The sequence below is a fragment of the Juglans microcarpa x Juglans regia genome, chromosome 8S, assembly GCF_004785595.1.
Source record: "Juglans microcarpa x Juglans regia isolate MS1-56 chromosome 8S, Jm3101_v1.0, whole genome shotgun sequence".
Lineage (NCBI taxonomy): Eukaryota > Viridiplantae > Streptophyta > Magnoliopsida > Fagales > Juglandaceae > Juglans > Juglans microcarpa x Juglans regia.
The window spans coordinates 17,350,393-17,363,311 of NC_054609.1; the positions used below are offsets into that span (position 1 = coordinate 17,350,393).

Here is a 12,919-nt window from a genome sequence, read left to right on the forward strand (position 1 = left end):
AGAGTATACAACCAAAAACTGAGTTGGTTGCAACCCATTTCATCACAGAGTGCGCAGATCAATTTTGAGATCGATGAATTTTGACTATTTTCCACTCCTTATGTTGCTGGAGGATTTGTTGAATATCATCAATGATTAGCGTGATTTCTAGTTTGGGGAAGAGTCCTTGCTTTCAATGGCTGTTATAATGGTTTGTGAATCACTCTTCAGGACTGCTTGGCTTTGTTGGAGCTATGTTGCCATTTGAGATGCCGAACGAGCTGTTGAAGCTTCTACAATCATAGGAATTGTGGTTTGGATTTTTGAGGTCCTTATCTAAGATATCTCCAATATTTCTTCGTTATGGTCTCTGCATACAGTTGAGATTGCTAAGAATGATTCTCTACTTTGGCATAAAAGGAGAAGCTCCATTGGTTGTGAAGGGAAGGTTTCCATGCTTCCATTTGATTTTTTTTGTTTTTCTTCCCACTCATGTCTATAGGCTTGATAAATCTAGTTTAGCTCGTCTTTTGCTATCCTAAGAGAGAAATTTGTGTAATTGTGGACTATATCATTCTTTTATCTCCAATTGAAATCCATAATGATGACTGCAAATAGTTGAAAGGGATGTTTTTCTGAGTCGTTTAGTCCCAATTCCTTATCTGGATTTAGAATCATTTGTATCCAGTCTGACATAGAATGTATCAGCAATGTATCGAGATTTAGTGGCCAAGAGCTTTGTTGCCATAAGATCCAATTAATGGGGCATTCTATGAAGAGGTGGAGCAAAGTTTCTTCCACTTCATTACACAATGGACAATATTCTAAGTGGATCTGAGGAATGACAGTGCTCAATCTTTTTTCTAGTAGTGAGAATATTTCATGAATTTTTAAATGCCAGAGAGGTTTAAAAATAGATATCAGGAAGCTTTGTTGAGTCATTCAGGGGTTACTTCTTGCTATGTTCTAAGTTGTTTTCACTGAAAATTTGTCATTGTGATTAGGAAACCAGATTAGTTTGTCCTATCTCAGATTGTTTATTGGAAGAGGTATTTTTTGGAATTCTGCAATGCTTTCTTGGTCAAAAAATTTTTGCATTTTTGTGAGATCCCAAGATCGAGGGCTTTCAATGATCATGTCGGAGACTTTCAGTAAAGGGTGAACCTGGTTCATAAATTGAATTGGCTTCGGTATGAAAGTTTTCATTGTAGGAATCAATAGTTTCGACCAAGCATTAACCGGAAAACCATTGTTTATTCGGTAGCATCTTCCTTTTACAAGTAGATCTCTTGTTTTGAGAATTCCTTTCCATAGCTATGAATTTGACGGTTTTGGAGTTACGTTCTAAAAGCTAGTGGTTTTGAGAAATTTTGCAGAAAGAATAGAATGCTATAAACCAAGATTTTCTTTGCTCATTTCCCAACCAGCCTTCGCTAGGAGTGCAAGATTCAGATTTCCTATCAGTCTAAGGCCGAGTCCCCCATATTGTTTTGGTTGACATATGGATTTCCATGACTTTAGAGTCAGATTATTTTTTGTCTTTTGAAAAGCCCCACTAGAAATTTTTGAAGCTGGAATCTAGAGTCTTGCATACTGATTTCCGCAACTGAAAGGAAGACATATAATAAGTTGGAATGGTACTGGAAACTATTTTGATTAACATGGTTCTTCTTGTTTGTGATAACAACTTTGACTTACATCCCTCTAATTTTTTCTGTACTCTTTCTAGAAATTCTTTGTATTTCTCTGTTTTGTTCCTGTTCAAAAAAGTTCGAAGGTCTAGATATTTCATTCTCGAGGTTGAGGGTTTGTATGATAGTAACTGAGAGATTATGGCTTTGATTGCTGCATTAGTGTTTCTCGTGATGAAGATGGAGGACTTATTGTTGTTGGTTCTTTGTCCCTACTGTAGTTGGTACTTCTCTAGACTTTCAAAAATTGCTTGAGTAGTTCTTTCACTAGATTTTCCAAATATGATAGTATCATTCACAAAAAGGAGGTGTGATATTGGTGGACTGTGCCTGCTGAATCAAATACCTTCTCGTATTAAAATTCTTGATAGTGCCTCTATGATCATTTAGGAGAGGAAATGTGAGATCAGATCCCCTTGTCTGAGTCCCCTTTGCGCTTTAAAGAATTTCTGGGTGAACCATTTATGAGAATTGAGAAGGTTGCCATTGTAACGCATTCTTTGATTAGATTAATCTACTTTTGGCTATATCTCAATACTTGCATCACCATAAATAGAAAATCTCACTCAACAAAATCGAAAGCTTTTTCCATATCGAGCTTTATAGCCATTAAGCCTCTTTTTCCTTTTTTTTTTCTTGAGATGATGAAACAGTTCATGGCTATCATCGTGTTCTCTTTTATGTTACAACCTAGAACAAATGTCGTTTGAAGAGGAGAGATAATTTTGGTCAGTGTGGATTTAAAACGATTAGCCAATATTTTGGAGATGATTTTAGAGATGACATTCGTCAAACCGATGGGGCGATAATGGTTCAAGGCACTTGGGTTCGGGCTTTTTGGATGAGGGCTATGTTTGTGCGGTTCATTTGTCTCAAAAGTTTCCCATTTCGGAAAAAATTTTGCACTGCTTCAATGACATATTTTTTTTATGATACTCCATTAATGTTTATAGAACAGAGTTGCCATACCATCCGGGCACCACGCTTTATGGTTTGGGATTTGGTTTACAGCACTAAAGATTTCTTCTTCACTTGGCTAAGCACTAAGCAACTCATTATCTTGGTCTGAAACCTGTCTTTCGAATAAGTTTTCTAATTGCTCCGGGACTTGTGGGTTTGTGGAAATGCAAACAGATCGAAAATAATTGATGAAAGAAGATTCATTAATAATTTGGTCCATTATCTAATTATTTGATGGAGTCTATCGCATTGCTTCTTCTTCGAATTGTTGCTAATAGATGAAAAAAATTGGTGTTGAGATCCGAGGATATCAGCCATGACATTCTTGATTTTGGCTCCATAAAGTTTCCTCATTCTTCATTTGTTTTTGGAGTTTGAATTGAAGATACTTCTCTCTTTCTTGGTTTTGAAGAGTTGCAGGACTACTATGTACTTCAAGTAATTCACATTCTATATTTTGGATATTAGCCTGAATTTTTCTTAGGTGAGCACTACTCCATAATTTGAGGGCTTCCTTTGTGGACTTTATTTTTTGCACAATATGTAGGTCATTGTGCCCTTGTACTACTTGTTCCAAGCTTCTTTAATTATGATTTGGTTGAGTGGTTCATGAATCTAGAACTCTTCAAATTTGAAGAACGATGCTTTTTGCTAAATTGTTGTTATGTGTAGCAGAAGTGGGTGGTGATCTGAGGCCGAAGATGCCAGGTGATGCAATGCTGCATCCGAAAAAAGTAGTCACCACTTTTGGTTTGCAATTGCGCAGTCCATTCTTTCTGTTATGAGAGCATTTTCATGTCTATTATTTGACCATGTGAAGGTCGGACCTGTGAAACCAATATCAATAAGTCCATGATATTCCATTAGTGATTTGAGTCCTCCAGTTGATGTTGAAGGGACAAAACATCTGCCATATTTTTTTGATTGATTGAGGAGATCATTGAAAACTCCTATACGAATCCAAGGTCCTAGAAATGCTTGATGCATTGAATCCAAATGGTTTTAGAAGCTTGCTTTAAGTTGCCATTGAGCAAGTGAATATACATATGCAATCAGCTAAGGATGATATGGAGGATCTAAGTAGATTAAAGTTGAAACTGCTTTGGTATTAATATAAACAGGTTCTATTTCTACACCCGAACGCCACAAAAGTAGTAGGCCCATTTTTTCCTAAAGCTAGATAACTAACAAAATGATGGAAATCTAAGCTATTTACAATGGATAAGGTGTGTTCACTCGCAGCATGGTTTTCGACAAAAAGATAATGCCCGAGTTATATTTCCTAATATTAGCCCTTAAATTTCTAATTACTTTGGGTCAGACTAAGCCCCTGCAATTCCATGACATTGTCTTCATTCAGTTGGGGCAGGCCTGTGCAAAAAATTTCATGAGCCCAACCCTCCTGATAGACCCAATCCAACCCACACGATAAATGCGAGTTGGACATCATCCAACCCGTTCTCTATCGGATGAATCCAACCCGCTATCTATCGGATGAAATCGTAACTCATGCCCCTTCGACTCTTTCAGTCTTTCTCCAACAAAAGAAAAAACATAGCTCTCTCTCTCTCTCTCTCTCTCTCTCTCTCTCTCTCTCTCGACCTTCTTCTCAACCCTTTTCTCTCTTCTCTCTTCCCAGCAACTTCAATTAGTCAATTTTCTCTGGATTCAAAGACTCAACTTCGACTCGATTTGCTGAGGTATGTTGGAAGTCACTTGATTCCTAACCCTTTTCCTGTTTCATATTTTACTTCACTTGTGTTTGTAAGTCTCTCTTTCACATTTGTTTGCTAATTGTGTATGCCATTTAAAATTTCTTCCTGATTTCTTATTTTCCCATGTCATTACTTATTGGGTGCACTTCTTTGGCAAGGATCTTTTCAAATGTTTGGTTGTTGGCTGGAACTGGCTGCTGTGAGTGGTTGGGAAGCATACAGTGGTTGGTTGTTGTTTGAGATTGGTAGTGCAAACACTGATAGCATAAGGTGGTTGATTGCAGGTCATTTCTTTTCCTATTTCGTTTTATTTTGATGTGAAACTTGCCTGCCTACCTTGTTAGAAATGGAGCTTATTATTTGAGTTTGCTATTGAATTATAAATAGTTACTAGGTTAACCTTCTGGTTATTGGCAATGAACTGTTGCAACTTTTTAGTTTATCTTTTTGTTGGCTTTCATGAGTAAGGATATAGTAGGAACATTTTGAATGCTACACCCCTATATAATTTACCTTCAGATAATATGGAATTGGTAAACTATGTATTTGCACATAGAAAACGAAATGGTTTAATCGTATTTCTTGCAATGTTGATCCTGGTGGCCATGGTTTTAGAATAAGGAGATGACCTTTGAAGTTCCATGATGCTTGGTTAAGCACTTTGTGTTTGTCCTATGGAGAATGGAACATGAATAAGAACAAGTTGGCCTCCAAGTCTTTCAATGAGAAATTTTTGTATAAAGTTCCAGGCAGCCTTTGTAATACCCAGGGCCCAAGCCCACAAACCAGGCCCAGGCCAATAAGGAACCCAACAAAGGAGACCACACGATGTCGTTTTCTGGTAAGCTCCTTCCCCTTTGATCTTTTCTTCCTCCCCGACCTCGTTTTTCCCCTGCATTTTTGCAGTTGGTTTCCACTTCCTTCTTCTCCTCCACACACATTCAAGCAGTTCTTTTCCCCAAGCTTTTCGCTTTCCCCGATTCCCACTCTCCCTTCTGTTAACCCTCTTGATTTTCTTCCCCATATTTTCAGCAAATTAACTCCCCTCAACTCAGTTTCATATAGATTCCACACTCAGTCCATAACTACTCTCCCTCTCTCGTGTTGTGCTCATCTCCCTACGGGACGTTCTCAGTTGGCTTTCCTCATCTCGCACCATTGCTGGGCTCAAGATTTGCAGTTGATGTTGCCCATTACCGAGCTCCACGACAGTAGGCGTTACCTCTCTCTTTCTCTCTCTGTGTACATGCCTTCACCGAGAGTTATAGGTTTAATTCTTTTTTTTTTTTTGAAATTTTATATTATTTTATATAAACTATGTAGTTGTGTACCACCACCATTATTCAAGGGTTTTTTTCATTGCCAGCAAACCCGCTTGCCGGACTTTTGGTTGAACGACGGCAAGCTCTCTCTCTCTCTCTCTCTCTCTCTCTCTCTCTCTCCCCTAACCAGATCCCAATCCCTGCCCGAGATGTAACATGGTTTATGGCTGGACATTCTTATATCACAGAACGTCTCCAACGCCTTAGACGATGTTGATCCGCTCTCTAACTCCACGTGCCACACACACAAGAATAGGTAAAATTTTCATAATAGTAGGCTCATTTTTGTTTGCATCGTTATGAGCGTGATATAAATAATGTTGGAATTTAAATAAAGTTTAACTGATAAAATCCATAAATGGTGTTGTTACTTAATGGGTTGCTGTTGGAAGTCAAAAGTAAGGGATTTGTGGAGTTGTCTAGTAGAGAAAACTTGATGTGTGCTGTTGTATGGTTGAGTAGTTGGCTGATGGGGTGAGTGGTGGATGAATTAGTATGTTATGTGACTTGTTGAATTGATAAGTGTTTATTGGGGTGATGAGTATGATTGGTTGGATTGAGTAATGTGGCTGTCCAGTTTTGCTTTATGTTTGTTGTTGGGTTGATGAATATAATTATTTAGATTGTTTTTTTTTTTTCTTCACAAGTTAAAACATAGCATAGATAAACTACGCGGTTACAAGGATACAAGATTCAGTGGGGTGGGAATCCCCGACAATCTTCCCAAAATAAACAAAAAGCAACACCAAAATTAAAAGAAAATAAAAGAAACAGGGGTAAGTCAAAAGCTTGACTCCAACCCAATCCCACAAGGGGATGCCGCTCAAAAGCGGTTTTAACATAGTCTGATAAACAAACTATAAACTTACAACTAAACGTCGTAGTCGAGAGGGGTGCGCTGCATTTTGTTGCTCTGGTCCAACTGGAGGAGACTATCATGACCATATCATCTTGATCACTGGTTAGGAAAAATAGGAACATAAGGGAATAGCAACTAGAAGACCCGATACACCGGAAAAAGACTGCCACCGACAGTAGTGACGCGCGCCGCACTGAGAAAGAAAGGAGTAGGTGGATTCGAAAGATCCAAGGCCGCTGGCCATTGTGGTGCCACGCGTGGCAGCTGGAAACCCATTCTAAAGTGGAGGCGCGTGAGGCCTACGCGCACTGTAAGCCGCGCATGAGCCCTACGAGCCCTACACACTATTACGTGGTTGTTTGGGTTATATAATGACTATTGGAGTTTACAATGAATTACTTTGGATTTTATTTTGCTTTTCGGTTGATGTGAGCTATGGGATATATGATATTTGTTGTTGTCCATATTGGAGGGATCCTTTGTTTGTGATAACCCTCTTGGCGTAAGATTTGACGTGTTGGAAGCATCGGTGGATTATATTGGACATAGAGTTGGATATGATGGTTGTTTGGGGTTGAGTTAAGTGGTTGTAAAGTTTGCATTATAACTAATGTTGGGATGTTTCTGTTGGGCCGTTTATAAATTGAACTGCTTATAGGCTTCTTCTATTCCATCCTTAGGATGGTGGAATTTTGTTAATTAAGTTTATGTTAATATGGATTATTAACACGTTAGTGAATAAATTTTTGTTTAGGTTGTGACATTGATAGAGCTCAAGTCCAAAGCTTAAGTAACTCTCTGCAGAAGTTAGGTAAGCGGGGTTACTATGCTAGATTTTGTATAAAAAGAAAATGAACTGAGCTTGATTTTATAAAAAATAAAAGAAAAATATGCATGTTATGTTTTGAAAAGAAATGTGAAAATAACATCAGTTATGTGTTCTACATTACCCATGAAATCGGTATAAAAGAAAGTATTTTCTAACATAACTAGTATAGACATAAGTAATATTTTGACATTTTGTTTTTGAAATGTGTAAAAGAGCGAATATTAAATCTGGAAATTTTGAAATGTTATATGAAGATATTTTGAATCCGTTTTTTATTATATGAAAATGATATGAATACGTTTAGCACTCTGTTTGATATAATATGCATCTGAAAAACTTTCTGATTCTGTATTTTATTTTGTTTGTTGTTATGATACAATGACTCTAATTTTGTTATATGGTTGGTACCAAAATCGATATATGATACGAGTGCACCCAAAAAAAAAAAAGGAGGAAAGAAGGAAGAAGTAATCTCCTGCCCTTCAGAGTGGAATTAACCATCATTTCTATTTAAATGAATAAAACTCATTCAAAGAATCAAAATAAAGTAAGAGGAGATGGCAAGTAAAATGATTCAAGAAGTGTTCAAGCAATAAGATTAATTGCAAACTCAACATCTGAGTTTTCACGTTTTTGCAATTCGAGATCTCTATCAATCTCTTATTAGAAAACAATTAGATAGTGATATGTCAATAGAAAAAATTTGGTTATAAAAAGTGACATGTCAATAGAAAAAATTTGGTTATAAGCAGATTTGAGCACCAATAAGCATACCAATGCTTAGGTGGAAAGGTAAATTTTAATGAAACAGTATAGATTAGAAAATAAACATTTGACAAAATAGTCTACATCAATATTAGTGCACAGATTAATATGTGAATCAGCTTGTATATAGAAGAGCTCATGTCAATAAGACATGAGCCACGTGGCAACCTCTCCGATTAGTTTTCTAACGAGAGAATTGACAAAAGTCTCGAATTACAAAAACATGAAAAATCTTAGTATTAATAATAATCTTGCGAAAATTAAAAACTAAGCTCTCAAATTGTAAAAATATAAAAATCAGGTAATGAGTTTGCAAGTAAATATTAAAGAGGTGTGATTGATTCCCACTCTTAAGCCCCTACAAGCAGCTCTTAACAAATCCAAATCCAAAACTCCTTTTTTGGGCCGTACTAGTCTCTATACTTTAGCCGTACGAAAGATTTTAAATATGAAAACCACATATAACAGAACCATCAAACAAACCCAAATAACATATAACTTAACAAAAAGCAAATGTGATTAACATATAGAAAGTCTCAGAGCTGCCAGCAAAAGGATAGAGCTTCGGTTTTACTAGCAAGCCCCAGCTCTCTTGGCCGCCACAACTCGCTTCCAGTGGGCGAGTACCTCCTCAGCGTGCTGTTTCTGCTCAACAGTAGCCGTGATGTGAGCAGCTTTGGTGGATTCACGGCTGGGAAGGGTGTCCAACTCCTTCACAACTTTATCAATGTCTGCAACAAGTCTCTCGGCCAGGCTCCTGCTGAAATCCTCCCTAACCACTATGCGAAGGACGGCGATGTGTTGGGCATCAGGTGCCATTGTGTAGGCTGGAACTATCCACCCGAACCTTCTCAAGCTATCTGATATCTCAAACACTGTGTGTTTGCTGCTATCTTTCAGGGAGAAGGCTACCAGGGGAACTCCAACATCCTTGGAAACAATGTCAAATCTCCCCATTTTCTCTATTCCTTCTTTCAGCACTCTGGCATTAGCCATGCAGTTTTCCATGATGTTCTTGTAACCCTTTTATAGATAACATCAACACAAAAAAATAAATAAAATTACAGAATGAAACATAGAATCTTATTATATTGAACAATGTTCTCTTGGGACTTCTAAATGTAAGATAATTGATTCAGAATGAAAGACAGTTACCTCGAAGCCCAGCCGTATAAGCTGGTAATATTGAGCAATTATTTGACTAGAACCTGCCAGAATTGAAAGTGTTAGAAAAATAAATGAACACAAAAAAAAAGGCCAAATCAACCAATCCTTTTCAATGCAACAATTTATTTGTTGATTTCAAATGAGAAATTTTAGTCACTAAAATTATATGATTGATGAGAAAATGTGCCAAGTTCAAGTCCTGTCGTGAACACATCTGGTGGCATGAGATGAACATTTTAGATATAAGGCTAAAAACCCATATAAGCAAGTGGTTTGATCTGATTACTACTTCTATAAAGCTATTAAAATGTTGGTAGATATAACTCAGCACCAGAGTTGAAGCCGGACACAAGCTAGAAGAGTACATTTTATCATAACAAAGAATTGAGACTGCTTCCACTTTTAAGCCGGTGTAGAAGACACGTCCAGCTCCATGCCGACATGATAAAATTTGATTTGTAAGATAATGAAGTCTTACACTTCGGCTTTTTGTATGCATGTGTCCTAATGTTATTACCTTTGGAGAAGTTGAGGGTGAATGTGGGTTGATCAGAACCAAGATAGTTGATGTGAAAGATAAGGTCATCTGGCAAATCTTCTTTGGTTCTCCAAACAACCCAGCCAACACCAGGGTAGACAAGCCCATACTTGTGACCACTGACATTTATGCTCTTCACTAAAGGCAACCGGAAGTCCCACTCCAGATCAGGATAAAGGAATGGTGCTATGAACCCTCCACTGGCAGCATCAACGTGAATTGGGGTGTCCCACCCTGTCATCTTGTTCTTTTTTGTAAGGAACTCGTGAAGGAGCTTCACATTCTCAAACTCCCCAGTTAAGGTTGATCCCAGAATTGCTGCAACACAGATGGTGTTCTCATCCACCATCTCAACTGCTTTCACTGGATCCATCACGTAATATCCCTCTGAAAGTTTTACCTCCTTCAGCTCAACCTCAAAGTACCTAGCAAACTTCTCCCAGCAAACCTGTGAAGCACATATATTTAGCTCAGTTTAGTTAGTCCTGAACTAAAAACCTCTTTCTCGTGTTGCGACCCATTTAGATTATGAATTAAATAATTAAATTCATCTATTTCTATCCGTTATTTAAAATGATATCAGAGCGTATATCTACGTTCCAACTCTGATTCTACCTAAATTAATACCGATTAATCACAGACCCACCTGCACATTAGCACCAGTGACTATGTTGGGATTATCATATGGCTTGCCCTCTGATTTTCTCTTGGCCTGCCACTTTCTTTTAAAAGCTAGACCAGCCAGCATGATCGCCTCTGATGACCCCACGGTACCCACGCCCACAGCAGTTTCAGTTTCCCCAACAGGAGCATTGAATAGGTGGGCTATCATATTCACGCACCGGTTCTGCAGATTTGAGTTCTACTCATCAATCTCTTTGTAGTTAACCAAGAACAAAAAAGACTTAAAAAATGTCAACATTTTCACATCTACCTTCATAAACATTTAATATTTGATTCTTTACTGATGTACTGGAAATGCTAATTTAAGAATTCATAGGTTACATTATTTAAGAGAAAATCATGTGAAGTACAGGGAGCTAAGTGCAACACAGTTCCCACAAAAGCCATGTGCCATTTACACCGGTCCAGGTCCATGATCCAAAAACCAAAACAAATAAAAAGCACCCACAAAGGAAAAGAAAATAATACAGATCTTGATCTGTGCTTATCACTCTTAAGAGCATCCGCATCAGTCATGTAGGCATCCTATTCTTGTATGCCATTTTTGACTAATTTCAGGCCTTTTAGCCTGCATTGGAAGAGGCAAAGATAAATGAAAATGGCTTTCATCTAAGTTAATAGCCAAGTTTGTATGGAGTACAGCTTGTAGAATGGGCAATTTATTAAAAAAATATTATTTTCTCTCTCCATCAAAAGATCTGAATGAAGGCTGAAGCCTTGGCAATTAATTAATAAATTTGCGTGAATAAATACGATAAATCAGATCTATTTTACTGCTATTTTATTGTAAGAGAAATATTTGTATTATATCAAGTTAAGTGAGTTTTGCATATATTTCTTGCGTGGAAGCGATGGAGGGGAGAGGGTTGACCTGGAGCTCGGTGGTAACAGGGTACTCGTCCATGTCAACGTAGTTCTTGTTGATGGAGGCCATCATGAGCTTCTCACACTCAGGCTCCATCCAAGTGGTCACAAAAGACGCCAAGTTCAGCCTCGGCGTCCCGTCCAGCATAAGCTCGTCGTTTATTATCTGATACGCCGCTTCTTTTGGTATCGACTTCTCCGGCATCTTGAACCTTCAACCATAAAAATATAAATATAAATTACCAAAAACATCAGCACAACTTACCATCTTCGTTTTCTCCCGTAAATTCCCGAGAAACAAACAGAGAGGAGATGAAAAGCCAAAAGCAACTTACTTAGGAACGGGCGCTGCTGCATATCTAGAAGCAAATGTATACTGCAACAGCTCTCCGGCCCGGGGGTCCGGGATCGTCGTTGTAATCACCATTTCTTTCCCTTTTTCTTTTCTTCTCGCTCCCAAAGAGACACGGGTTTCTTCAGAGAACAACGTACGACAGAGAGATCAGAATTGCTGAGGGGATCTTGGCTTCTGGTTTGGCTTTGGCCTTTTTATTGTAGTCGATGGCTAAAGAGAGAAGAAGACACTGTTTTCTTTTCTTTCTTTCGAAGTTTGTTTGGGCTATCTCCGGGAGTGGGGTCACGCAGTACAAAGATAAGGTAGTCTCTTGTACCGCACTCTCACCCGAATAATTCTCGAGCTGGCAGATTAGCCATCATTGTTACTCACTTCCTTTTTGAATAGCGAAAAAATAAATACGGTGTGTAATATCGGATGATAAATTGGAAGATGTCCTTACAGTTTTATTTAACCTCGTTTAGATGTTGAGTTCAATTCAACTTTTTAAATTTAATTTTTTATAAATTGTAATGAATTGAATAATAAAAATAATTATGTGAAGTTTATTTAAACTAAATTTAAAATGTATTTAAATATTAAGATAATTTTAATATTTTTTATAAAAAATTAAAAAAAAATTATGAGTCTCACGTATAAATATATGTTAAGTTAAAAGAAATTGTAGATCCCATATATAAGAAGATTTTTAGTTGAAATAAGTTTAGTAATTTGAGAGTTAGGTGTTTAGATGTTAGATTTAGTTTAAAATTAGACTGAGTTCAGCTTAATCTAGCAACTAAACACATTTTTACTTACAAAATTTTTTTGGTTAGTATTCTTTTGAAATTCAAATTTTAAATTTTATGATTTTTAACGTATCAATAACTGACATGTAGATAAGTTAATTTTTTATAAGTTTTTCTTAACTACATTTGACATTTTTCGTAATAAATTTTTTGATATGTTAGTTACATATGCAAAGATATCTTAGGTTTGAGAAACTTTAATTGAAACCCGACTTAATATATTTAATAAAATATTTATATTATATAATTTAATTTTAAAAAAATTTAAATTTAAATATTATTAATCAAATCTTACTATTTAAGTGATGTAGATGGTGTACTTTACATAGCAGCTTGAAAATATAATAAATCTTTTATGAAAAATAAATTTATAAAGTAATTTTTTTTATGCGATAATTTTTAT

At 36.8% G+C, this 12,919-nt stretch overlaps 1 protein-coding gene across 1 annotated transcript; it reads right to left on the reverse strand.

Moving 5' to 3' along the window:
• Nucleotides 1–8,548: 8,548 nt before the first annotated feature.
• Nucleotides 8,549–12,006, reverse strand: LOC121244321 (glutamate decarboxylase-like). Its single transcript, XM_041142333.1, has 6 exons — nucleotides 11,709–12,006; nucleotides 11,381–11,585; nucleotides 10,472–10,672; nucleotides 9,805–10,273; nucleotides 9,276–9,328; nucleotides 8,549–9,143 (listed from the first exon to the last, which is right to left on the reverse strand). The coding sequence occupies exons 1-6, from the start codon at nucleotides 11,798–11,800 to the stop codon at nucleotides 8,694–8,696; spliced, it is 1,470 nt and encodes a 489-aa protein (XP_040998267.1). The 5' UTR covers nucleotides 11,801–12,006; the 3' UTR covers nucleotides 8,549–8,693.
• Between the last annotated feature and the right edge of the window lie 913 nt (nucleotides 12,007–12,919).